At 46.2% G+C, this 27159-nt stretch overlaps 1 protein-coding gene across 4 annotated transcripts; it reads left to right on the forward strand.

Moving 5' to 3' along the window:
* On the forward strand, positions 1–26643 carry LOC144319401 (integrin alpha-D-like). Of its 4 annotated transcripts, XM_077907421.1 has the most exons (30): positions 1–122; positions 1909–2014; positions 4305–4408; positions 4554–4624; positions 4758–4872; positions 7801–7931; positions 8615–8760; positions 10553–10706; positions 10803–10953; positions 11150–11223; positions 12493–12622; positions 12730–12872; positions 13060–13200; positions 13294–13503; positions 15475–15605; positions 15722–15879; positions 16425–16579; positions 16840–16971; positions 17772–17845; positions 18074–18215; positions 21043–21156; positions 21268–21347; positions 21440–21523; positions 23081–23159; positions 23321–23428; positions 23534–23611; positions 23839–23952; positions 24095–24196; positions 24462–24572; positions 25378–26643. In XM_077907421.1, the coding sequence occupies exons 1-30, from the start codon at positions 77–79 to the stop codon at positions 25474–25476; spliced, it is 3483 nt and encodes a 1160-aa protein (XP_077763547.1). In that variant the 5' UTR covers positions 1–76; the 3' UTR covers positions 25477–26643. The 4 variants fall into 4 exon arrangements, with proteins under 4 accessions (XP_077763547.1, XP_077763544.1, XP_077763546.1 ...); XM_077907418.1 differs by having other exon boundaries at positions 10553–10953; XM_077907420.1 differs by having other exon boundaries at positions 7801–7889; positions 10553–10953.
* The last annotated feature ends 516 nt before the right edge of the window (positions 26644–27159 follow it).

Genomic DNA, 27159 nt, shown 5'->3' on the forward strand with positions numbered 1-27159 from the left:
GTCAGTATTTTAACTCTCCCCTAGGACACTGAGTGTCCTTCAGTGCTCTACTGCTCAACACTTCACTTCTCCTTCAATGCGGTGCTCAACAATGGCTTTTAGAATTATGCTCCTTCTGTGTGGTGAGTGAGGACCCTCAGGGCTGGGAAAAGCCTAGGGGGACATCTCTATCTGGTAGAACAGTCTGAGGCTGGTGGTTAGCTCATATAGCTCTCTGGAGGAGCTGAGAACAGCGTGGGGTGGGGGGCCTAGTGTCCAGAGTCTTGTGTGGAAGGAAGAATGGTCTGGAATTAGGGGAAGGTCATAACCTGGGCAAAGATGAGAGAGGATGGACTAGAAGGTTATGCCTGGATGGAGGATAAGCTCCTTCTCCATAATTCCTCCTGTGATGGCCCTGGTGTGTGTTATGGGGGATAGGGGTCTGCCTCAGAGCCCAGGGAGGGGAAATGTGGGATATCACCTCCTTGGTCCTCCACATCGTTCATATCCTGATTTCAGGAATGCTATCCTAACTGCTGCCAAGAGAATAGTCCAGAAATGGAAAACTGTATCAGGACCACATTCGTGTGTCATTTGAAATCACTTGCATGTCAGCTAAAAATCAGATTCCGCACAAAAATCCAGATTGTCAGCTTCTCTTAAGAAATGGGATGGTCCAGAGCTCTGAACACTAGAGCCTGGTAATGGCTACTTCCTTTAAAAAGGTCACAGACTTTAAGTGCCTGTCATTCCGGGGTCCTCACACAGACCCACTTCACCGACTGATGTCACCTGCCTGGTCTCTGCTGAGATCCTTGGCACCCTCCTACCTGTCAGGTCATGGAGCCTGTTTTCAGACTCAGAAATAGAATCATTCTTTGAAAGGAAGATGTGTTATGTGAAGCACCCTTGCATGTGGCCATAGTAGGGTTGCAGCACCTTCAACATCTGGCCTTTTCTCAGAGCCCCAGGGTTCAGGTGTCTGGACCCTGCCTGTGACTTCCTGGCCTGACGCTTTACCTCCTTAGAGCTTCCCTACTTTTGGGGTTGGATTTGACTCCTCTATCCAGAGACAGCTGGGATTTTAGTAGAAATGGGGAGGAGAGATACTACTTGGGAGTGAAGGTTTTGGCAAAGGCCCTTGAACTAAGGGGGTCTTCCCATGAAGTTGTTGAGATTAGTCACCAGACAGGAGAATCTCAAGGGTCAAGAGAGTGGATTGGAATCCTGGCTGTATCAGTGACTTGCTATGCAGTTTGAGGCCAGTCAAAAAATACTAATTAGTCATCTGCTAAGGACTGGGCACTGTACCAGGCACCACACAAGACTGTTGCAGTCCTTGCTCTCTTAGAGCCTAGCACCAAGCGAAGGGCCTATGGGAAATCAAAATTATAAATAATTAGTCATAAAGTCCTCAGTCTGTTCTCTAAATTGAGCCTCAGGGTCTCTGTATAATGAGAAGATGAAGGAGGACATCACTAGAAGGGTGACCCTATGCTCTGGTCTGTCTTGGCCAGTCCCAAAGACCCTGGTGTAGTTATTCATGGTACCCCCTTCATTCTCAGAAGGTCTCAGTTGAGAATATAAATTTATGGACACTTTACCTTTATGGGACATGCCTGATCTAACAGACCAGGAGGTGACAGGCCTAATTTCAGATTGTGGATATCCTTTGAAATGTCCTTGAGGGGGCATTTCTCTGGATTGTCGCTCTTTGTCTCGTGGGTTGATCATTTCTGAGGGAGGAGGGAGACGGGAACCACACAGATGGCAAATCAGGAAACAAAGAAAAAGAGAACATCCTTCTCCTGGGCAGATGAGCTGGACTGGGGTGGGCATCAAGATCCCAAGAAGTCAGGGGCCCAGAGGAGATGGAGCTTTTCTGACTGTGCCCCAACCCCGTCTCACCTCCCTCTCCGTATTCCTCAGTCCTGGCTTCTTATCATGGATTCAACTTGGATGTGGAAGAGCCCATGGTCTTTCAAGAGGATGGAGCTGGCTTTGGACAGAGCGTGGCCCAGCTTGGCGGATCTAGGTAGGCCAGGCCCACTTCCCCGACCTCTATCCCCTTCAACCTGCAGGGGAATGGCTGATCGCGGTATGCTCAGGAGGTATCCTGGAGGAAGGGCAGCATGGGCAAGAAGACTGTCCATCACTCCTCTGAGGCCTCTGACCCCACTACTACTAATTCACAATCCCAGGATAGGCCACATGCTCTGGACAAGACCCTGCGTCAGGTGGGAGGTCTCAAATCTGTTTTTCTGTGACCAGTACATGTGACCAGACTACAGTGTTTTGTAGTCTTCCTCTTGAAATTATTAATAACTTAATCTTAGCCTTTGTGCTTTGTAAGTAAAGACCGATGGGACGGTGGAGATGTGTAGGGCTTTGGAGCCTTGGCTCACGTGCAGCCCGACCTTCCAGGGAATGTTTCTCAGCTGCTGCCCTCAACCCCTGGCGTGAGCTGAGTCTGAGGTCAGACTCGGCTTAGGTGCAGGGTCGCTCAGTCCTATGAGGGTTTGCCCTGGCTCCGTGAGTATCCCTATGCTTGAGGGAAAGCAACACCAAAGAGCAAACAGGAAATAGCAGGACAGACAGAGAGGAGGATTGCCAAAAAAACAAAACAAAACAAAAAACACCTCCCAAACCCCAAAACACCTTTTTTCCCCCATGAACAAGAGGCCCTGCATTTTTATTTTACTCTGGGTGGAATAAAATGAGTGAAGGTACAAATTAGGTACCTCACTCTGCCTCCAGGAGCTCGCATTCTCAGGTCCCAGTGACAGGGACCCAAGATGTTGAAGTGACCATGTGATACAAGCGTAACTAAAGTCTGGGAGGCATAGGAAGGGAGGGATCAAACCCAGGAGGGAATTCCAGGAGGGCTTCACACAGGAGGTGGCATTGGCAATGAGCCTGGAAGAGCTCCGTTGGAAGCTGGAAGTTTCCATTGACCAACAGGTAGCATCATGAGGTCACTGAGTTCTACAGGCACATCCATCCCCCCTCCTCACCCAGCTGGCTGGCTGGGAAAAATGCCAGGTGCCAGAGTTTCGTCTTTGTCTGTTTGAGAATACAGAGCTCGTAGACTGAAGTGCACAAACTTGAATGGTCCAACTGATGAATTTTTCCTATGTGTACAGCCAAGTGACCGCAGCCTAGATCAGGGTGTGGAACATCTTCAGCTCCCTCCCCTGGGTTCCCTTTGGGCCCTTCCTGTGGACACAGAATCCAAAGATAGTCATTGCCCCACTTCCATCACCATCAGTTTGTGTTCAGGCCCTATTGATAACTATATATATGTATATGACTATTGATTGACCACTGTTCACCAATATTTACAATAAAGTAAATAATATATATTGGATGACATTCTGATTGCTACACAGTTAGTGTTTTTCCTGGTTTCTGTTGAATCATAACCCAAATACTGAAAAGATAAGCCCGTGTGTAAGAAGGAATGGAGGAGATAAAGAAAAACCTTCAGATCAATGGTTAAGATCATGAGTTTGTTCACCATTTATGCTACTATTTCCAAACTGCTACATCTGCTATGTCTCTGTCTCATTTGGTCTTCATCAGCAAGTCTCAGACACGCAGGAATTTCAGCTTTCCATAAAGGGATAGCTTTCTAAAGGAACCTTTAAATGCTAACTAACAAGGCTTGCTTGGCTAATTAGTTAAAATACAGCAATATTTGTGTAGTTTTCTCATGTGAATGGAGAGATTATTGATATATACTTCTTTTTCAAAATTAAAAAATTCCCTCCTTTCAAGGAATTCTGCAAAAATTATTGAACTAATAGGACTATAGATATTTATATGGATTCTGATACTGCTGCTTTAGATTGTCCAACTTAAATTATTTATATTTAAATTGTCCAATCAATTACAGAATCATCTATCTGTCTTGATAACTCATGGCTTTAGGAGATTTTTCCATCTAACCTGAGGTGATCTATTTCTTGGGTGGCTCAGGATAACGCACCCCAGAAACAAAATGCACTTACCTATGGCTGGGAAATGCTGTTTTTGCTTTGAATAGTTTTATTTTTGGCGAATGCAAAACAACAACAACACTCAAACCATTTGTGTATATAAGTACTCATGTGTATGTGTACACGCACACAAACAAAAAGTTCAGCATGCTTCTTCAGCACACGTGGGGTAAACTCAGACCCTCATAGTTGAATAGCCTCATGAGTGGCAAATGCGGAGAGCTTCCCTCTCAAAGTCTCACTTCCCTGTACATAGCGATACTTCCTCACCTGAAGCTCCTGTGCCCTTACCCCTCCTGCAACTATATGTCATGCTTGTGCCTTCAGACTCGTGGTGGGAGCCCCCCTGGAGGTGGTGGCGGTCAACCAAACAGGAAGGTTGTATGACTGTGTGGCTGCCACTGGCCTATGTCAACCCATACCCCTGCACAGTGAGTGACTCCACCCAAGACTTGCGGCCCTCAATCTTCCTATACCGCGGTTTCCTTTCTATTGCCTTGGTTTCTGGGAACTCTGACTCTCTCCCGCAAATGAGGGCATGGCCATGAGTGTGATCATGTGTACCTGCCCTCTCAGCACCCCCAGATGCTGTGAACATGTCCCTGGGTCTGTCCCTGTCAGCCGCCGCCAGTCGCCCCTGGCTGCTGGTGAGTTTCCGAGTCATAAGAGGGTCACAAGGGAAGGGCGAGGGTAGGGCCAGGGGAGGGGAGGATGGGGCTGGAGGAGATGAGTATGGAGAGTTCTGGGGGCCTCTTTGCTCACATAGGTCTCTGCCCTTAGGCCTGTGGTCCAACCATGCACAGAGCCTGTGGGGAGAATATGTATGCAGAAGGCTTTTGCCTCCTGTTGGACTCCCATCTGCAGACCATTTGGACAGTACCTGCTGCCCTACCAGGTAGGTCCCTTTAGAAACAGTGATTCTTTGTGAGCACATGCTGGCACTGTAGAGTGAGCAGATCATAAGACCGTTGTTTGGCTTCCTGTGTCCATGGCCCCTTCCCAGAGGCCTCATCAAGCCCAAGTAGGTTTGGGAAAATGGTTTGGTCTAGTAGGAAGGGCAACTGACAGAAGGAACTCTAAGTTGGTTGAAGGGAGAAAGTGCCCGATGGGGCAGAAGGTAGCATCACAGTGCTGGCTTCAGGAGGCATGAGGGTCTCACAGTCATCAACAGGTGCAGGGATTCTTCTTGGGTTTTCCAAGAGGAATGGCCTTGGATGCTGAAAATGTGATGAGGATAATAGTTCCAAGGATAGAAGAGGGAGGCAGTTCTGGATCATTCAGTGCTGAGCTTTAAGGGTAGCAAATGATAGGGCCATGGAAAATGTAATGTTCAATTTTTCCAACACTGATGTCTTCCACAGCAAGAATGTGTTGGGGACTCTAAGCAGCATATGAGAGTCAGTCTGAATAAGTTTGTCTTCTGTGTCCTTGGGGCAAGTGACTATTCCCTGGTCTTTAATTTCCTCATTGGTTAACTGGGTCTTAATAATTAAGATGCTTATGAGGATTAAAAGATTTGATATATATAGAGTGCTTAGATCTTGCTTGACACATAATATGTGAATACCAATATGACTGATCTTCTAGCTAGGACCATGTGTTTGCACTAGGAGGAAGAGATAGTGGGCTCCAAGTGAGAGGCCACTCAAGGTGCTGACTGAGCAATGCTTTGGACCAGAGAAGGCATGATGCCAGGTGTACTGGAATTTTAGGAAAAGGTGAAATTGCAGCAGAAACGCCTCCCACCCAAATTGTGAGAGTAGAGTCTACAGAGGGCACAGAGAGAGTGGAGGAAGGGTATCCAGGACTCTTGGGGCTACCATGACCTGCCTGGGATGTCTGTGCAGCCAGGGTAGGGAATGTGGCATTTAAGCACTAGGAGGTCTCTTCTCCCAGATGTCTCCATGACTCATGAGGTGGGATTCCTGATGAAAATGGAACATGGGCGCCTAAGCCTGGTATAGGCAAAGCAGGTTTGAATAGTGTAGATAGAAGGGATTGGGTGCCACATAATGCCTGATGCCTGGTGTACATCTTTATTGCATCCTCACAAGAGCTGAGCTCCTGCTGTTAGGAAGTGAGCCCAGAGCTGGAGCCAACCTTGCCTTATTGATTTGGTCTTCTTTTCAGAAGGTGCTCAGCTATAGCCTGATGCCTGCTGTTTGAAGCCCAATAGATACAGTAAAAAGAACAAGAAAGAGAAGTGATATTGTGAGGGAACTTGCCACCATCCTGGCCTGAGAGAGGATAGGAGGGGCGGTTTTGTGGTGCGGTTAACAAAGTGAGCACAAGTGCAAGATGTGGGAGATGGGGGCCTTCAGCCACCCAGCTGTGGGGGATATCAGATGAGGGGGGGGCACTGAGGGCTTCTTGGTCTGCCACAAGGGGGGCTGAATTTCCTGGACAAGAAAACAGGAAAGGAAGTGAGCTTCCATTTCTTCTCAGCAAGGGTGAAATACCACCTGGTTTCACAGGGGTAATGGGGGAGGTATGGGGAGCAAGGAGAAAGTATTTTTGCTTCAGTGGTAGGAGGCCAGCTGCTACAGTTCAGCATCACACCTCATTACTGTTTGTGGTGGCCCGATTTCCCACCACCCTGGGAGAACACAGGATGAGGGGCACAGGAAACTGGACACACTACCAACTGTGTTCTTCACACAGGCCACAAGCCCTTGTGTGAGTTTGGGGTTAATCTGAAGTGTCTTATTTGTTTATGGGTGATTTTCCACTATGGTGGACTCCAAGAGGGCAGGAATGGCAATTTTTAAAAAAATAACTTAACTTGTTCAGACCTGCTCTCTACAAGCTTGGGAGATTATGACACCTTTTAAACTGTGTACTCTGAGCTGTGCAATAGCAGTGGTGCATGAGAAATGTTAGCAAAAGTTCTGAAAAAAAAACACAATGTTTTACAAAAAAGATCACAGTGTAACCTACTAGTGCTTCTAGGCAATTGCCACAATTCCAGGCAATTCTGGTAAGGGATGGTATCTTTTTTCAAGCTGTCGTTTTAGACCAGATTTCCTGAGAAATAGACTCTGATCCTCATTCAACAATATTCTTGGGAGCAATAGTTCTGAGAGCATCAGCCAGTGGTCATCACAACAAGTGCACTCCTTAATTCTCATCACTATTTAGCCCATCCCCTCACCTACCTCCCCTCTGGGTACCTTCAGTTTGTTCCTTTTGGTCATGAGTCTCTTCCCCCCTTTGTCTGTCTGTCTGTCTCTCTGTTTTTGCTTGTTGTTTTATTTCTTAAAGTGTTTATGTATACAATGGAATATTACTCAGCCATTAAAAACGACAAATACCCACCATTTTCTTCGACGTGGATGGAACTGGAGGGTATTATGCTGAGTGAAATAAGTCAATCGGAGAAGGACAAATATTATATGGTCTCATTCATTTGGGGAATAGAAAAAATGGTGACAGGGAATAAAGGGGAAAGGAGAAAAAATGAGTGGGAAATATCAGAAAGGGAGACAGAACATGAGAGACTCCTAACTCCAGGAAATGAACTAGGGGTGGGGGATGGGGCGGTGGGCGGGAGAGGGGGTGACTGGGTGACAGGCACTGAGGGAGCCACTTCATGGAATGAGCACTGGGTGTTATTCTGTATGTTGGCAATTTGAACACCAATAAAAAATAAATTTACAAAAAAAAAAGTGTGGGCAACGGAGGTGGAGGGTGTGGGAACTGGATGGGAACTGTTTCCTAGGCAAAGAATGGCCCCTTAACTCTGTGGAGCAGGAAGGGTTTCTGGGCCCTGGGAGACAGCTGAGACTCACATATGTATCTGTGTTTCCTTCCTCCTTCTCTACAGAGTGTCCAAGTCAAGAGATGGACATTGTCTTCCTGATTGATGGTTCTGGCAGCATTTATGAAAGTAGCTTCAAGCAGATGAAGGACTTTGTGAGGGCTTTGATGGGACATTTTGAGGGCACCAACACCCTGGTGAAGACTGGGTCCCTGAGGCCTGGGGAGTGGGGTGCGAGTGAGAGTTGCCTTGGGGAAGGCCAACCTAGGAGGAGGCCTGGTATTGCTAGGCGTTGGTCCAGTGGACCTGTGCCATGGTGGGGCTAAGTGTCCTATTGCAGGGCTGATTTGAGCCCTGACCTGAGGAAATTCCCCCATGGAAATTAACATGTCCACACATGGCCTAGGAAATACACTTTTTTACTATTTACAAGCATGGAAACAAATATTTTGCTGTCAAATTAGACTGAAGGTGACTTGGCCAAATAATTAATGATTTCTTTATTATGTTTTCCATGTAACTCATGATTTATCTTATTATTTTATTTCCCAGTAATTAGTGTATAGTGTGCAGAAATTCTTGAAAAGTGAGGAAATACAGCCCACAAGTTATTATGAAATTTTCTAAAAATCCAAGTTTAAGAATATTGAGGTTGGCAAGGTTATTCCTTGCAAACTATGAAAGAAGCATTGTTTGGTTTTGATTTTCTAGTGTTCTTTTGGGGCCAAACTTCTCCTGGGTTTTAGCCTCAAAAACACATGGGAAATGGTTTATAAATCCAAAGTTATTCCAAGATAAAAAGCTTACTAAAGAATAACTCCTGGGAAAACAAAAAAAGAATAACTCCTGAGCCCCAGGGCCTTTCTCTTGTCCTTTGCAGTTCTCACTGATACAGTACTCCCACCTCCTGAAGATCCACTTCACCTTCACGCAATTCCAGAACAGCTGGAACCCTCTGAGCCTAGTGGATCCCATTGTACAGCTGAAAGGCCTGACATATACAGCCACAGGCATCCGGAAAGTGGTGTAAGTTCCGCCTTCTGCCTCATGTGGGTATGCCACACCACTTCCTCATGCTGGTGTGCACAGTCCTTCTCCAGGGTTGGTAACTCTGGGGAAAGGGGCTCAAAAGGGAAATAAGGGAGCTGTAGGTGGGGACATCCTTGGAGTGTTCCCCCAATATAGGAACGTTCTGCAGTGTTTCTCTTTGCCTGGCCTTGGATGGCTGGAGCTTGGTTCCACCTGGGCATCCAGAGACTTGGGCTTTGATTCAGACACATCCGAGTTCTCATTCTGGCCCCCCACCGGTGACCTGGGGAATCCTGGGAGGTACTGACTCTTTCTTTGTCTCAACAAACTCTCAAATGAGGATAAACTTACAACTTGGTTGTAAAGATGAAAGCAGATAACATTCATGCAATGCCTCTGCACAAGAAGTGTTAGCTAAGTGTTTGACATTTTATCCAGAGAAGCGTGCACCCCCTTTTTACCTCCCTGGCAGAGACTTGGGAATTGTTGCTAAGCGTCTTCTTTGTGCCTCTCTCCCCACCCACTCTACCCACACGTTCCTCCTCCATGTGAGTTTTCTGCATTAACTGGGTGCTTATCATGTACTTGTCTAGCAATGGGTGCTAGGCCATCCAGGAAGGAATAAGTTATTGGTGTGGCCAGAACAGAAGAGGTGTCTCTCATGGGAAATGACTGGGCTGGAAGTCTGGGATCTCCAGCCTCCTGAGTGCCTCCCTAGGGGTGGTGTTGGAGAAGTGCTGAACAAGGGATGCTCCTGCCAGATGTACCCTCTCTATTTCTGGGTGGCTTTTCTGCTTTGAACACTGACCTCATGGGACTGGACAATCAAGAGGAATGCCTCTGTCTCTTGAGTTGAAAGTCACACAGGAGTGGCATCCCTTCCTAGCCCTCGGAGCTCCTGTCAGTGGTGGGTGGTGGTGTGGTTCTCATCAACACCCATCCTGCTCCCGTCACCCAGAACAGCAGGTTCTTCACTCCCCAAGGCCAAGCCCATCTCAGGGGCTCTCTGCCAATGACTATTTTTTGTTCATCTTATTTTTAGAAGTTGCAAAAAAGATAAATATTCAATAATCTTTAGGCCATTTTTGGAAAAAAAAAGTATTAGAGTTACTCTACCAATCACTTCACAGTATTTTAGCAAAAAAGGATTAGTACAAATGAATAAACAAATCCCTCCAGTAAAATACAGGGTCATTTTTATCTTTGTCTTTATTCAGACATATTTCATATAGTCACATTGTTGGCAGAAACTAGTTTCATCCTGCCTTTCTTTCTTTTTTTTTCATGTGTTATATAAACCTATGCCATGTTGCTCTATTGTTTCCCTTTGAAATGGCTGTGTACTTTCTCACTAAGCAACTAATTTGCTAAACCTTTCCTGATGTTGGATGTTTAGGTTGTTTAATCATTGTAACAGCTACCTAACATAGAATTAATGCTTACCGGTAGGCCATTCACTGTTTTAAAAAAGCTTTACTTTGGGGTGCCTGGGCAGGTCAGTCCATTAAGTGTTCAACTCTTATTTCTACTCAGGTCATGATCTTAAGGTCCTGACATTGAGCCATGTGTGTGGCTCTGCGCTGAGTGTGGAGACTGCTTGAGATCCCTATTCACACCTCACCCAAAATTGTGAATATAATAGAAGGGTTGAGGCAATTTCCTAACATGGCTTACAGAGTCTGAAAGTACCAGAGCTCCCCAGTGTCTCCAGATGAGTTTCTAGAGCTATTTATTCCTTTCCAGAAACAATTTCATCTCCAGAGAATCATCTCCTTTTCATCCCTTACAGGGAGGAACTGTTTCATAGTAAGAATGGGGCCCGTAAAAGTGCCAAGAAGATCCTCATTGTCATCACAGATGGGCAGAAATACAAAGACCCCCTGGAGTACAGCGACGTCATCCCCCAGGCAGAGAGAGCTGGCATCATCCGCTATGCCATTGGGGTATGTCCTCTTCCTCATGTCTCCCTCGGACTCAGGCTGCACCTCACCAGGGAAGAAAGGCTGGCGGGCTCCTCCTCAGTGGCCTCTCTGCCACAGGTGGGAGATGCTTTCTGGAAACCCAGTGCCAAGCAGGAGCTGGACAACATTGGCTCAGAGCCGGCTCAGGACCATGTGTTCAGGGTGGACAACTTTGCAGCACTCAGCAGCATCCAGGAGCAGCTGCAGGAGAAGATCTTTGCACTCGAAGGTAAAGGCAGGGTGCGCTTGGGTCTTGGAATTGAAAGGTTCCAGACCCCGTTGTCCTCGCAATTCTGTGGGTCCATCCCTAGTCACAGCTCACCCAAAATTGTGCCCCAGACCTGAGCTTCAGATTCATTCTTCTCCTGCTCTGAGTCCTTGTGGTCTCCTGGCCCCCACTGCCTGAGTGACCTGTTTCCCTACAGGAACCCAGTCGACGACAAGTAGCTCTTTCCAACATGAGATGTCACAAGAAGGCTTCAGTTCAGTACTCACAATGGTAGGTGGAGCACATACCTGACACCGGGCACCAATCCTGAGCCAGCCCTGTGCTGGGAGCTGGGAACCAAAAGTAAAGAAGATAACGGATTCTGTCTTCAAGGTCACTGTCTGTTTGGAGAGACACATATAGGCAGTGAATGGAGGTACTAGGAGCACAGCAGAGAACGGATAGTCAAGGTTCTTGTTCTCATAGGCACATATCCAGTGGGAGGAGACAACAAAAATCTTCAGATGTTGCTAGGTGTCAGGAGAGGTGATCAGAGGAGACCTGAGGAGTGACAACTGAGGCGTAAAGATGAGAAAAGGTTACCCTGGCAAAATCTGGAAGAGATTGCCCCAGGTAGAGAACAAAGCAAGTGCAAAGGTCCTGAGGCATGAACAAGGTTACTGTACTAGAGAGATAGATGGGCCAGCACAGCTGGAACAGAGTGAGTGATGGAGGTGGAAAGATGGGAAAGGCTGATCATGCAGGTGAAAGAAATGGCAATATAGCGTGACTTGTGTGAAAGTAGATGTGTGTTGAAACTATCCAGAAGGGTTTGCTTCAAAGTAATTTTGGGGGTGGTTTAATGGGACACAGAAATAAAACAAAATTGGTCATGAATTGATTTTGAAGCTAGGTCATTGGTATTTAGGAATTCATTATGATCTTCTTATTTCTTTGGTATATGTTCTCAATTATCAGTAATCAAAAGCTTAAAAGGGAAATAAAGTATGCTGAGAAGCAAATGCCTATCACTCCCTGTGGGAGCCAAAGAAGACCTCCCAGAGGAGGTGAGGTTGAGCTTGACTCTTCCCAAGGGAGGAGCTGAGTCCCATAAAGATAGAAGAGAGAGGTGTCGAGGTCAATTGCTTCATGTGTTTAAAACATCGGGTAACTCCACAGGTTTCACAGGGTAGGACAGCCCTAGATGCCATCCTCAGGGGCTTGGTGACTGAGAGTCCTCCTGTTTTGCCAACAGAGTGGTGGCTATACGTTTGGTTCAGAGGAAACCTAACCTGGGACACTAAGGATGGAGTAGAGAAGAGCAAACTGGGAGGGCAGAAAGGGAGGTGGGTGAGGAGAGATGGGACTTGTAGGAACAATGGCACTGGGGATGGACTGAGAGACATTAGGAGTGCGGGACACTGAAGCTGCTGAAGAGCACTAAGGAGGGAGAAAGAGAATTGGAAATAATGAGCAGAGTCTGTGGCAGGCCTTGCTTTGGAATAGGCATTGGCTTCTTTTGGCTCAGGCCTGCTCAGCCCTGGAATCCTTTCCTCCCAGGATGGACCAGTTCTGGGGGCTGTGGGGAGCTTCAGCTGGTCTGGAGGTGCCTTCCTGTACCCCCCAAAGACGAGCCCCACTTTCATCAACATGTCTCAAGAGAATGTGGACATGAGGGACTCTTACCTGGGTGAGAACAGGCCATGGTTGGGGGCACAGGTGGGAGATGGGCTGCCTGTGGGGCAGGAGCTCAGGGGGTGGGTAGGAAGCCTTTGTGCTGAGGCCTGCCCTCCTCAGGTTACTCCACTGAGCTGGCCTTTTGGAAGGGAGTACAGAGCCTGATCCTGGGGGCCCCCCGCCATCAGCACACCGGGAAGGTTGTCATCTTCACTCAGGCATCCGAGCAATGGAGGCCGAAGGCTGAAGTCTCAGGGACCCAGGTTGGGTGTCGAGGAAGCCAGAGCAGAACATGAGGGTGGCAGCATCTCTAAGGGCCCAGAGGAAGGAGATGAAGGGCCTTGGGGGCCCAACGAGGAAGGCCCTGGTGGCTGGGGGGAAGTGGGACCTGTCCCAGAGGGTGTACCTGTGGCAGGAACAGGCAAGGTGACTTCAGGCTCTGCCCTGCAGATTGGCTCTTACTTTGGGGCCTCCCTCTGCACAGTGGATGTGGATAGAGATGGCAACACTGACCTCGTCCTCATCGGGGCTCCCCATTACTACAAGCCGACCCAGGGGGGCCAGGTGTCTGTGTGCCCCTTGCCCCAGGGGGTGAGTGTCTGATGAGTCTGGGCTGAGTGGGGCCTTGGGTGTGGGGTAGAGGGATGACCTCGGTTGGGACCTGACACTGGTTTTGTCCTGCAGAGGGCGAAGTGGCAGTGTGAGGTCATTCTCCGTGGGGAGCAGGGCCACCCCTGGGGCCGTTTTGGGGCGGCCCTGACACTGCTGGGGGATGTGAATGGGGACAAGCTGACAGATGTGGCCATTGGAGCACCAGGAGAGCAGGAGAACCGAGGTGCTGTCTACCTATTTCATGGAACCTCAGGACTGGGCATCAGCCCCTCCCACAGCCAGGTGAGGCCACTACCTGCAGCCTCTTCAGTTCTACCTCCTTTTGCAGGTGTCAGATTTGCCTGGTGCTGTGCCTTGTCACTGACCTTAGCAGTAGCCATGCTCCTTTTGGGGGTTTAGTGCCCTGAGTGTCACCGGGCCCACCCAGTGCCAATTATCTTTCCTTTCTCCTTTGGCTCCAAACAGACTTCATTCTGTTGTGGGCAGCTTAGTGGTTAAGGGATTGCAGGCCCTGGGTCAAATGCCTGGCCAGCCACGTCAGCTCTGTGGCCTTAGGTGACTGATTTAGCCTCTGTGAGTCTTAGTTTCCTCCTATGAAACAGTAGATGAAAAACTCCATAGGTTCTTGTAAAGCCGGCTGAGTGGAGTGCTAAGCCTTCTGTTCATCGGATGTTTATGAGGGAACATACAAATGATGAGTAAATGAACTATTATATTTCTATGGTGACACTTTTTTTTTCAATTTTATTGATTGATTGATTGATTGATGTTAATCCACTTTATTATTTTTATTTTTTATAATAAACTTATTTTTATTGGTGTTCAATTTGCCAACCTACAAATAACACCCAGTGCTCATCCTGTCTAGTGCCCCTCTCAATGCCCGCCACCCAGTCTCCCCCACCCCCCACCGTCCTCCCATTCCACCATCCCTAGTTCGTTTCCCAGAGCTAGGAGTCTTTCGTGTTCTGTCTCCCTTTCTGATATTTCCCACTTATTTTTTCTCCTTTCCCCTTTATTCCCTTTCACTATTTTTTATATTCCCCAAATGTGAGACCATATAATGTTTGTCCTTCTCCGATTGACTTATTTCACTCAGCATAATACTCTCCAGTTCCATCCACGTTGAAACAAATGGTGGGTATTTGTCGTATCTAATGGCTGAGTAATATTCCATTGTGTACATAGACCACATCTTCTTTATCCATTCATCTTTTGATGGACACCGAGGCTCCTTCCACAGTTTGGCTATTGTGGCCATTGCTGCTAGAAACATCGGGGTGCAGGTGTCCCGGCGTTTCATTGCATCTGTATCTTTGGGGTAAATCCCCAGCAATGCAATTGCTGGGTCATTGGGCAGGTCTATTTTTACTCTTTGAGGAACTTCCACACAGTTTTCCAGAGTGGCTGCACCAGTTCACATTCCCACCAACAGTGTATGAGGGTTCCCTTTTCTCCGCATCCTCTCCAACATTTGTGGTTTCCTGCCTTGTTAATTTTCCCCATTCTCACTGGTGTGAGGTGGTATCTCATTGTGGTTTTGATTTGTATTTCCCTGATGGCAAGTGATGCAGAGCATTTTCTCATGTGCTTGTTGGCCATGTCTATGTCTTCCTCTGTGACATTTCTCTTCATGTCTTTTGCCCATATAAGATTGGATTGTTTGTTTCTTTGGTGTTAAGTTTAATAAGTTCTTTATAGATCTTGGAAACTAGCCCTTTATCTGATACGTCATTTGCAAATATCTTCTCCCATTCTGTAGGTTGTCTTTTAGTTTTGTTGACTGTATCCTTTGCTGTGCAAAAGCTTCTTATCTTGATGAAGTCCCAATAGTTCATTTTTGCTTTTGTTTCCCTTGCCTTCATGGACATATCTTGCAAGAAGTTGCTGTGGCCAAGTTCAAAAAGGGTGTTGCCTGTGTTCTTCTCTAGGATTTTGATGGATTTTTGTCTCACGTTTAGATCTTTCATCCATTTTGAGTTTATCTTTGTGTCTGGTGTAAGAGAGTGGTCTACTTTCATTCTTCTGCATGTGGATGTCCAATTTTCCCAGCACCATTTATTGAAAAGACTGTCTTTCTTCCAGTGGATAGTCTTTCCTCCTTTGTCGAATTTCATTCCTACCCTCTCATCTGTCCTTTTCAATATTTCTGGTCAGATCTGCCATGGCTGCAGTCTCCTTCAAAATCTTTCTTGTCAAACCTGGCAAATGACCTCCCCTTGACTTCCACTTCTCCTTTCCCTCTCTGGCCAGCGGATTGCAGGCTCCCAGCTCTCCCCTACACTCCAGTACTTTGGGCAGTCGCTGAGTGGGGGTCAGGACCTCACCCACGATGGACTGGTGGACCTGGCTGTGGGGGCCCAGGGACAGGTGCTGCTGCTCAGGTGACAACTCCCCACATCCCACCCTTGCCCACTGTGTGTCCAATTCAGCAAGCTGCCCCCTACCTTCTGCTCACTGAGTTCAGAGTTGGGGCCTCAGCCCCTGCATGCACCCTCAGGAGTCAGCCGGTGTTGAATGTGGGAGTGACCATGAGATTCTCGCCCTCGGAGGTGGCAAAGGCTGTGCACCAGTGCTGGGAAGAGGTGCCCTCCGCCCTGGAAGCTGGGAATGCCACAGTCTGTTTCACTATCCAGAAAAGCTCACTGGACCAGCTAGGTGAGTCTCTTCCCATGGGACACAGCCCCTTACTCCCTGAGAGAACCCCACCCCTATCCTCAGGAGAGAGTGGGCCTAGGAATCCAGATGCCACCTCTACATCCATGCAGCTGCTGGCATTGGGAACCTGGGTCCCTTCTCTCCCCCACTCCCCATACCCAGTCCAGTCGCTCTATCTGTAGGATACATCTGGAGTCTGCCCACTTCTCTCCACCAGCCCTAGCCACTTGCTGCCTTGAGGCCACCACTTCTCTATCCTACCTGTACTTTGAGCTGTTTCCATGTCTGTTCTTGCACCCTCCCACCCTTTCTCCACAGAGAAACTAGAGGGATTGATCCTAAAGCAGAGATCTAGCGTCCTCACTTGCCTGTTTAACACCTTCAGGACCATATTTCTCTATCTTCCTTTCCACATCTATCCGAGCACCCAACACAGCTCTGGCCCATAGGAAGTGCTCAGCAAATAATTGTTACATGATAAACAAAAACAGAACATCCGAGGTTCTCTTGGGCTTTTCATCTTCTGTTCCCCTGTTGTGCTTCAGGTGATGTGCAAAGCTCTGTCAGGTATGATCTGGCATTAGACCCAGGCCGTCTGATTTCTCGTGCCATTTTTGATGAGACCAAGAACTGGACTTTGACTCGAAGAAAAACCCTGGGGACGGGAGATTACTGTGAAACCATTAAGCTGCTTTTACCAGTAAGGGCTTTGGGATCTGGGAAAGGGAGGGGGAGAAGGAGCCCAAGGTGAGCTTCTGGCATCTCTGCTCCCTGTTGAGTGAGGTGAGAAGGGGGACGAGACTGGGGGCTGGAGAGAGGAAAGTTGCGGCCAAAGAGCCTGGCCCCACAGCTTGGACAGAATGCCGTCCAGACAGCAGGAAATGGATGCAGTTGAGGAGATGGGCCAGTGGTGGAAAGTAGGAAGGATCTTGAGGTTCTTGAAAGCTCATTTTCCCTCAGGACTGTGTGGAGGACGTGGTGAGTCCCATCACCCTACGCCTCAACTTCTCCTTGGTTGGGGAGCCCATCCCCTCAGCTCAGAACCTTCGCCCTGTGCTGGCTGTGGGCTCACAGGACCCCTTCACTGCCTCTGTGAGTCTTCCAATGAATTCCCCAGGGATGTACTGACTTCACTGTGTCTCAGTGTGCTTAAGGACCTGTTGTGGTTCTCAGCTTCCCATCAACCACTTCAAGTCCGTGATGCCTCCACCCAGTCACCAAAGCCCTGCCGAGCTTGGACCCTTACACACATCCCAGCTGGTCACCACTTTACCTCCACAAAAACTCTCTGATTCTCATTCTCCAAATCCTTCCCAGCTTTTCTCATTCCCACCTTTGTGCCTTTGTCCATGTGTCTTCAACTTGGGAAACATTTCCTTCACTCCACTCAAAGTTCCTCTGTAGTCCTCAAAGCCCCAGTCTTATCTCCCTCTCTTTTGAAAATCACATTCAGCATCTGTCACTTCTTCTCTGGCTTCCTATTACATCATGGTGATACTAATTATTACATGCCTGGCATCTACTTTTGTGGCTCTCCTGAAACTGTGTGTTCTGTGAGTACAAGAACTGAGTCTAATTCTTCTGTAGTTTGCACTTTTCCCAACCCCCAACCCAACCCAGAACCTGTCCCTCATTGATGCTTAATAATGTTTGTTGAATAACTGTTCCAGTGTGAGTTGGACTTAACTCCGCAACTTTATGTTCCTTGAAGCCAAGGAGCTTATTCTTTTCTATTCTAACTGCACCCTAATGCTCCACTTCTGGTCAGTGTCTAACACAGTGTTGTGTGTGGGGTTGGTGCTCAGTAATATTCAATAATGAGCACTCAGGATGAGCGGGAATGGAGAAAGAAAAAGACACGGATGGGAAGAGGCTCTACTGTTTTGCTGCAGCTCCCCTTTGAAAAGAACTGTGGACAAGATCACTTCTGCGAAGGGGACCTGAGTGTCAATCTCAGCTTCTCAAGGTGAGCTCTATGTCCTCTCACTTCTAGACCCTGCAGCTTTTGGGTCTCCCATCAACTTGGGATGAGAAGTGCTTCTGGTTCCCTTTGCTTCTCCTTCTAACAGAGAACTTACATTTTGGTTGGTATGTTATCATTTCAGGAGTTCCCACAGTCCTGCCCCAACCACTGATCCAGGTCCAATCCATTTCCAGTGGAGTCTCTTTTTCACTTTTGTCCTTCCTCCTCCAGCCTGCAGACCCTGGTGGTAGGGAGCTCCTTAGAGCTCAATGTGACAGTGACTGTGTGGAATGAGGGTGAGGATTCCTACAGGACTGTGATCCACTTCTACTACCCAGCGGGGCTGTCCTATCGAAGAGTGTTAGGAACCCAGGTAAATAGCTGCCTTGGGCTCTAGTGGCTAGGACCTCTTCCCTGCCCTGGGTTATAGTGGGTTCCTTTGAATTCTTGAACAATGAAATACAAACACACACACACACACACAATTCTGGAAGAGAAGATAGAGAGAGAGAGGTACGTATAGCAGATGTATGGTTTAATGAATAATATTAAGCAAATAGTATCCAGGTCAAGAAATAATGCACTGCTATCACCCCCAGAAGTCCTCTATGTGCCTTTCCTTATGTAACCTCACTCTCTCCCCATGGTAACCACTATCCTGACTTTGTGATAATCAGTTCCTTTTGTGTTTTATGGTTTTACCACCCAGGAGTACATCCTTAGAAAAACGGTGGAGTTTTGCGAATATTTGAAATTTATGGAAACATCTGTTCTTTTGTATATTTATTCCTTTCTGTAACACGTTTGTGAAATTCATCGATGTTGTTGCTTATGGCGGTAGAATATTTTTTTGTATGTAGAATCCCTTTGCATGACAATACCACAATTTATTTACCCATTCCACAATTTTAAAAAAATAGGTGTTATTTAAATACTAGTGAGTTGACATTAGTGTAATATTGCTTCCAGGATGTGATTCATCACTTTTTTAACACCCAGTGCTCATTACAACAAGACTCTTCTTAATATCCATCACTCATTTAGCAAATCGTCATCTCACCTCCCCTGGGGCAACCTTTGTTTGTTCTCTATAGTTGAACTACTATGGTTTACTTCCCTCTCTTTTCTCCCCCTTCCCTCGTGTACACCTGTTTTGTGTCTTAATTCCATGTAGGAATGAAATTACATGTGTTGTATTTTTTGTAGAGTACAGATCTCTTACCTCTTTGGTTATGTGTATTCCTAGGTATCTTATGGAATTTTGTGCAATTGTAAATGGGTTCAATTTCTCAGTTTCTCTTTCTGCTGCTTCATGATTGTTGTATAGAAATGCAACAGATTTCTGTATATTGAATTTATATTCTGCGACTTTACTGAATTTTTGTATCAGTTCCAGGCATTTTTTGTAGGAGTCATTCAGATTTCCTACACAGAGTATCATGTCCTCTTCAAAGAGTGGAAGTTTGACTTCTTCCTTATGACTTCGATGCCTTTTATTTCTTTTTTGTTGTTTGATTGCTGAGGCTAGACCTCCAGTACTATGTTAAACAAGAATGATATGAGTGGACATCTGTATCCATTCTACAATTTTTGATCATTTGAGTTGTTCCCTGATTTTGGCCATTACTCTTTGTGAGGATGTATCTCGGTGCACCTATAGATAATATTTGGGAATCATTTGCCATGTATGGAATTGCTTGATCTTGGGTCTGTATATCTTCAAATATAATAAGTAGATACAAAACTTGTGCACCTATTTGTGCTTCTGTTAGCAGTGTATTAGAGTTCCTGTGGCTTTCCAACCACTGTACTGCTTGGCATTTCCAGACGTTTATTTATTTTTATTTTTAAGATTTTTTTTTTTTGGTAAAGATTCCACTCATTTATTCATGAGACACACACACAGAGAGAGAGAGGGGAGGGGGCAGAGACACTGGCTGAGGGAGAAGCAGGCTCCCCTTAAGGAGCAGGATGCAGGACTCTCTCCCAGGACCCTGGGATCACACCCTGAGTGAAGGCAGAGGCACACCTCTGAGCCACGCAGGCATCCCCATTGTCAGACTTTTAAATTTTTGCTCATCTGGTGATATTTCCTTACGGTTTAATTTGCATTTCTTTCTTTCTTTTTAGATTCTATTTATTTATTTGAAAGAGAGAAATAGCTAGAGAGATTCTGAAGGGGGGAGGCATAGTGAGGAGGGTGAGGGAAAAGCACGCACACTTGCTCTCTCTCTCTCTTTCTTTCTTTCTCTCTTTCTCTTTTGTGTGTGCCCACGCCCACACATACACACTGAGCAGAGAGCTCCACCAGGGGCTTGATCCCAGGACCCTTGGATCATGACCGGAGTTGAAAGCAGACCCTTAATTGACTGTTCCACCCAGGGGCTCCTTAATTTGCATTTCCTTAATGAAGTTGAGCACCTTTTCATCTGTTTCCTGGTCATATTGATTTCCTCTACTAGGAAGTACCTGTGCAATCTTTTCCTTATCCTTCTATTGAGTTGTCCATAGTTTTACTTGCTTTGATTTTTTATTGAAATTCGAGTTAGTTAACATAAACTGTATTATTAGATTCAGGAGTAGAATTTAGTGATTCACTGGTTGCCTATAACACCAGTACTCATTCCATCAAGTGCCCTCCTTAATGCCCATCTCTCAATTACTCTATCCTGCCACTCACATACTTTTCTTAATTGCAAGAGTTCTTTAATATTCTGGTTGCCAGTACTTTCCCAGTTATATGTGTTCAGATATATTTTCCAGCCCTATAGCATCTCTTCAGTCTCTTTATAGCATTTTTTAATAAACCAAATGTGTTAATTTGATTGTGCTGGATTTTCACCAAAACTTTTCCTTTAGGTTTAGTTTTTTTATGTTCTGATCTTGTCTAAAAAATACTCCCCTATTCCAAGGTTATGAAGACATCCCCCTTTATTACCTTAAAAACTCAATAAGTTTCCTTTTCACATGAAATCTTTAATCCAGTTGGAATTTAATTTAAAGTATGGAGCGAGGTGGAAATCTAATGTTTTGTTTTTGTTTTTTTGTTTGCTTGACCTTATTTGTGGGCCACTTTTCCTAGCACCATTTATTGAAAAGTCTGTCCTTTTTCCCACTGCTCTACAACGCCACCACTGTTATACATCAGCCCATATATGCATGTCGGTAATGGTTTTTCATTTGTTTTCCTCCTCGGGAAGCAACCCCATCAGCGCCCACTGCGCTTGGCATGTGAGGCTGTGCCCACTGGGAATGAGGGCCTGAGGAGCAGCAGCTGTAGCATCAACCATCCCATCTTCCATGAGGGCACTAAGGTGAGTGCTTCCCCCAAATCCTCCTCACTCTCCTCCCTTGTCCTGACCCACTTCCTCCCTTACTCCCCCATGACCTGCCTGATCTCCATTCTTTCCTTCTCCTTCCCTCAGGGCATCTTCATAGTCACATTTGATGTTTCCTACAAGGCCACTCTGGGCAACAAGTTGCTCCTGAGGGCTAATGCAAGCAGGTGAGTCCATGTGTATCCCTCATCTCATGCCTCAGGCAGAGATTTCTCTCCTGGATTCCTTCCCAATGAGGCTCCCCTCTCTCTGTCTCCAGTGAGAATAATAAGCCTTCAACCAGCAAGACCACCTCTCAGCTGGAGCTCCCAGTGAAATATGCTGTCTACATGGTGATCAGCAGGTGGGGACCTTTAACCTTTCTCTACGCCTAGTACCTCCTCTTGCAGCTCAGGCTGCTCTTTAAGGGTTAGGTATCTAGACTAAGCCCTCTAATTCCTCTCATGAGAATACTTGTGACCAGCCATATATTTATGGCACAATAACATATACCATATGTTTCTTGCTTCTCCTCTGATGAATTAGGACACACACACTTTGTTTCCCCGTGCTCTCCTCCCTCTCTTCTCCAAGGTGCAGGTTTACTCTAATATTAGGCTAATTCTGTTCTTGTGCGAAAAATGAGCATGCTCACACAAAACTAACTAGATTAAGATCAAGGGTTTTATGAGAGCTCTGAACTGGGGAATATGTTTTGTCACCACACAGAGCAAAGAAAAGGTACGGTTTTCACAAAACTAAGGGGAGACCAGAGATGTGACAAACTGCTGAGAAAGTCTCTAAGAGTCCAAGGTTGTGGCAGGCCCCAGGAAAGTCAAGTGCAAGGCTGTTGTTCTCAGGTCTGAAGGTGGGTGGAGGAGCAGGGGCAGGCCAGCTTGCAAGCAGGGCAAGGAGCCTCACATACTTGGCTAACCTCCAAAGGTTTAGAGAGTTGGTCAGAAGCTCATAATATTGTCATAGGAAAGAATTTGCTACTGTTGTTTCTGCTGATGACAGTGTGATGTCACTGACAGTCACATCTGTTGGAAACTGTGGGAGCCTGTAGAGTTTCTGTATGGCTGGCTTGCTTTTGTACACTAGATGCTGGTGATATGTGTAGTAACCCTCCTGGTTTGCTTGATTCCACTGAGACCTTAGATGTTAACTCTGGGAAGGCAGGGACTATGGCTTGTTAACTGTTGAATCTGCAGAGCCAAGCACGCAGCCAGGCATAGGGTAAATGTATACTGAAGGAAACTGGGGATGGATACATTAATGGTTGGATAGATGGATGAATGGATGGATGCATGGATTGAGGAAAAGCCACTGCAGCCTGGAACGTTCATGTCTACCAGGGGTTTGTGTTCAGGCACCACCCTTCTTCATTTAGTTAACTTCCTCAGACTAGCCACATCTATTTTCTTCATTGCATCACAGAGGGACCATCACTGCATTTTTTCCTGAGTGATCCAACCATGATTCCCTCAAGCTGCCCTAGGCATATTTGTTCTGGTAGCAGCCTCTGCAAGCATTACCTGAGGCCAACCATATACCTAGTAGAGCAGAAAGCCATGTGAACACCTTTTTTCCCATGGGAAAGTGTTTAAATGTTATGAGAGGTAATGTTTAAGTTGGGCCTTTAGGTGAAAATTTCCAGAAGGGGAGTGGTAAGGATGTTCCAAGCAAGGAAAGAACTTGAACAGAGTTATGAGGATATGAAAGAGCCCAAAGTATCAAAGGACAAGCTAGCAGTTCTGGGTGACTGGGGCAAATGCCACAGGAGAGGAGCCTGTGGGGATCATAATTATTTCACTGGTCGTCATCTTTTGCGGGGCCCAGCAGAGCCCTTGGCAGCAGACTGGGGCACAGCTAAGGGTGGCTACAGGGCTACTGCTCACCAATAAGCCCTCTCTCTCTCTAGGCAGGAAGACTCTACCAAGTACTTCAACTTTTCAACTTCTGATGAGAAGAGCAAGAAAGAAGCTGAGCATCGGTATCGTGTGAGAGGCCAGGGAGCACGCATATCTTCCCTCCCATGGTGCTGCTAATGTGGGGAGCTGGTGGGAGAAAGGAAGAGGAGCCAAGGGTTAGGTTCAGGAGAGAAGTAGGATTGGGGCTGCTCCAATCCTACAGGATAATGTTCCGTTTCCATTGTCTGCAGGTGAATAATCTGAGTCAGCGAGATGTGGTCATCAGCATTAATGTCTGGGTTCCTATCCTGTTGAATGGTGTGGCTGTGTGGGATGTGGCTTTGCTGGACCACTCACAGGTGCCTGCTTGCCTACCTAACTCTCCAGAGGCTGACCCTACAGTGCCTCACACCCTCTCATCAGTGAAGTGTTTGATCATTCTGTGGTCATTTCTCTCTCACTAGAGTCTCACTTGTGTGTCGGAGAGGGAACCTCCTCAGGATCCTGACTTCCTGACCCAGATCCCAGGGAGTCTTGTATTGGTGAGAAAGACCCTGGATTTCCATTGGGGGATACAGGGCAATGCACTTGCTAGGATGGAGATCTATCTATCATCTATCTATCATCTATCTATCTATCTATCTATCTATCTATCTATCATCTATCTATCTATGTTTTATAATTGTTCATCTCTTCCTCACCCCAAACCTGACAGACTTCATTTTCCCCTGTGTTTCTTGCCTCAACTTCCTTCCCCTCCTGTCCCCAGAACTGCTCCATTGCTGACTGCCTGAAGATCCACTGTGACCTCCCCTCCTTTGGCATCCAGGAGGAACTTGAGTTCACCCTGAAGGGCAACCTCAACTTTGGCTGGGTCAGCCAGGTGTGTAGGCCCAACAGCAGAGTCCCTCTCTTGGATTTGAGTGGTACAGATACGTCTGTGCCCATCCTTAAGCCAAGAGTTTATTTGATCTCTGAGCCCTTTCCCAGATCTACTTTCGCAGCTATACCTGTGTGTATTGCAGACATTGCAGAAGAAGGTATTGGTCGTGAGTGTGGCTGAAATCACGTTCAACAGATCTGTGTATTCTCAGCTTCCAGGACAAGAGGCATTCTTGAGAGCTCAGGTAGTGACTATGTGGTAGGCAGTAGCCAGGCTGATAAGAGGGTTCCTAATGCTAAATCTGTGGTGCTGTGCGGGAGGTTCAGAAGCCTGGAGGGAGGAAGGATGAAGGTCCATCAGCAGGAGAGTTTTCCCAAGCCTTTGAGTGTTTCTGTATCTCACAATTTGGAGAAAGGGAAGGAGGGGAGGGAGTTTAAGTTGGAGAACCTAGGAAGAGTCTGGGACAGCAAGAATTCTGATACTTTCTGATGAGGTCACCTCCACTCCAGATGGAGACGGTACTGGAGAAGTATGAGGTCTACAACCCCATCCCCATTATTGCCGGAAGCTCTGTGGGAGGACTGCTGCTGTTGGCCCTCATCACAGCCATCTTATACAAGGTGAATGTTTTCATCCTGCTTTTGACACCACCAGCAATTTGATCCCACTATTCTTTCTATAGTGTAAGAAAGAGCTCAACTTGGATATAGGTGTACCTTCTTGCCTAATCTCTGCGTGTAAGAGGTCCCCTTCCACTTATGACATCACTGGTCCCCCATTGTCCCCTGCGTCCATGCCTTCTTCTATGTCTGATTCTCCTGCATCCTTTAATTTTTGTCCCTTTTTTTTCCACCCTCTTCTTCCTGTCTTCTATATTCTCGTTTTCCTCAGGACATGTTTCTCTTCACAGCAGATTGTAATATAAAAGCAGTGGCCTGGATTTTGTTGATACCACCGCTGATTCTTTCCATGTGTCTAAGCAGTGCCTAGTCCATACTGAGTGTTGATTTCTCATTCTGAAGGTGATTCCCCCCAGCTCACAGATCATTTTAAGGTCTAAATGACACAGTGTGTCTGAAGATTCTAGTGTAGTCCTTGAACATAGTAAGGGTTCCAGAAATGGTGATCCCTCTCCATCCCCAACCTTCTCCTTTCCTTTCTTTCCTTTTTTAAAAAAATATTTTATTTATTTATTTGTGAGAGACAGACAGTGATAGTGACTGAGAGCACAAGCAAGGGCAGCGGCAGATAGGTGAGGGAGAAGCAGACCGCCCCCTCCACACTGAGCAAGGCGCCCCATGGAGGACTTTGTCCCTGGACCCTGAGGTCTTGATCTGAGCTGAAGGCAGACAGACTGAACCACTCAGGGCCCCACTTTTCTTTCTTCCACTGGATTTCCTAATTCTCTTTTCCTTTTCTCCACAGGTTGGCTTCTTCAAACGTCAGTATAAGGAAATGATGGCAGAAGCAAACGGACAGATTGCCCCAGAAAATGGGACATCAGATCCTCAAGTTGCCCAATAAGAATCTACCTTCTATTGTCCATTGGACCTGTTATCCTCTGAGAGGTTTCCTGGCTCTCTTACTCCCATCTAAGTCAGGCCTGCAGGGGGAGAAATGTTCCATGTGAGGGAGGCTAGGATCAGGCTGCTTTCTCTCTCTCTGGGAGGAAGCAATGTGTTCATACAAAGTGCCTTGCCTGGGAAGGGCCATTTGTCTCGTCAAGGCTGCAACTGGAAACTCCTGAAGGTGTCTGTCACCATGACCCTGGAAGGACTTGATTTGAATTTCTACTTAGAAATACACGAACAATAGCCTCAGGCTCTAGTCTCTCTTCCTTCACTAACCACCAGTGATATTTCTAAAATACAGTATTAAATAAGCCACAGTCTGAATCTACCTTTAGTGGCTCCCTATAATTTGCAGGATAATATCTGAACTCTCTAGCTTGATGTTAGAAATCCAGTGTCGCGGCAGCCCGGTGGCTCAGCGGTTTAGTGCCCCCCTTCAGTCCAGGGCCTGATCCTGGAGACCTGGGATCCAGTCCCAGGTCAGCCTCCCTACATGGAGCCTGCTTCTCCCTCTGACTGTGTCTCTGCCTCTGTCTCTGTGTGTATTTCTCATAAATAAATAAATAAAATGTGAAAAAAGAAAGAAGAAAGAAAGAAAGAAAGAAAGAAAGAAAGAAAGCAGAAAGAAAGAAAGAAAGAAAGAAAGAAAGAAAGAAAGAAAGAAAGAAAGAAAGAAATCCCGTGTCATTTCCAGTGGGTGGGGCTTTGAAGCACACCATGAGTTGCTCTGTGTCTCCCTATCATCCTCATTACTATTCAAATACTGTCAATATCAGGCCTTGGTTGCAGGAATCTGTGTCAAGATTTCCCAAACTGAGTGGAAATAAAATGTATATATTGGAATTTGTAGACTTGACTTCAGCGTTTGTCAGAATTGCCGCCTGGGATGGAACAATACAACTCCAGCAGGGGTATTACCCCAGTGCCACTTTGGTTCACCTAGTTCTAGCATCTTTCAGAGATGAAGAGGCCAGGATACTTCCATCTTTTGAGGTTGCATATATAGTAAATGAAGAAATATTGAAATAATTGTAAAAGGCTCACGTTCGTTTTATTTGCATTTGTAAGAGTTGCTATTTTGTTGTGTTGTATCCCCAAATAAAAAACATGTATCAATGAATGGCTCAAAAATGTTTTATTGAAGCACGAAAAATGTGATTAAAAAAGTAAACTGCTGCAACTTAGAAAAATGTCATCAAAATCAATATTGAATGAGATTCCAGTGCACATTTAGTATAGGGATATATGAATACTAGGATGAGTGATTCTGAGCCAAAATTTAAAACATGTTTAGAAAATGCCATACCATTGAAATTGAATTTTATTGAGTCCCATATGTTTTCCAAGTCCATTGTTCATTATGAAACTTTGTCACATAATGGCATGAAGCTATCAAAGATTTTGTGTCATTTTGAAACATGGTATAATAACTTCTCAGATAAGGCAACAAAGATTTCTAAGAACAGCTTTAAGACTAGAGGTTTCGATGATGCCCCTCTCCATGGGTTAATTTGCTAGAGCAGCTCACAGAACTTATGGAAACATTTTATTTACTAGATTACCAGTTTATTATAAAAAGATATAATGAGGACTAGCCACATGGGAAGGACACATTGGGCAAGGTGCAGTGAAAAGT

The sequence above is a fragment of the Canis aureus genome, chromosome 8 (genome assembly GCF_053574225.1).
Source record: "Canis aureus isolate CA01 chromosome 8, VMU_Caureus_v.1.0, whole genome shotgun sequence".
NCBI lineage: Eukaryota > Metazoa > Chordata > Mammalia > Carnivora > Canidae > Canis > Canis aureus.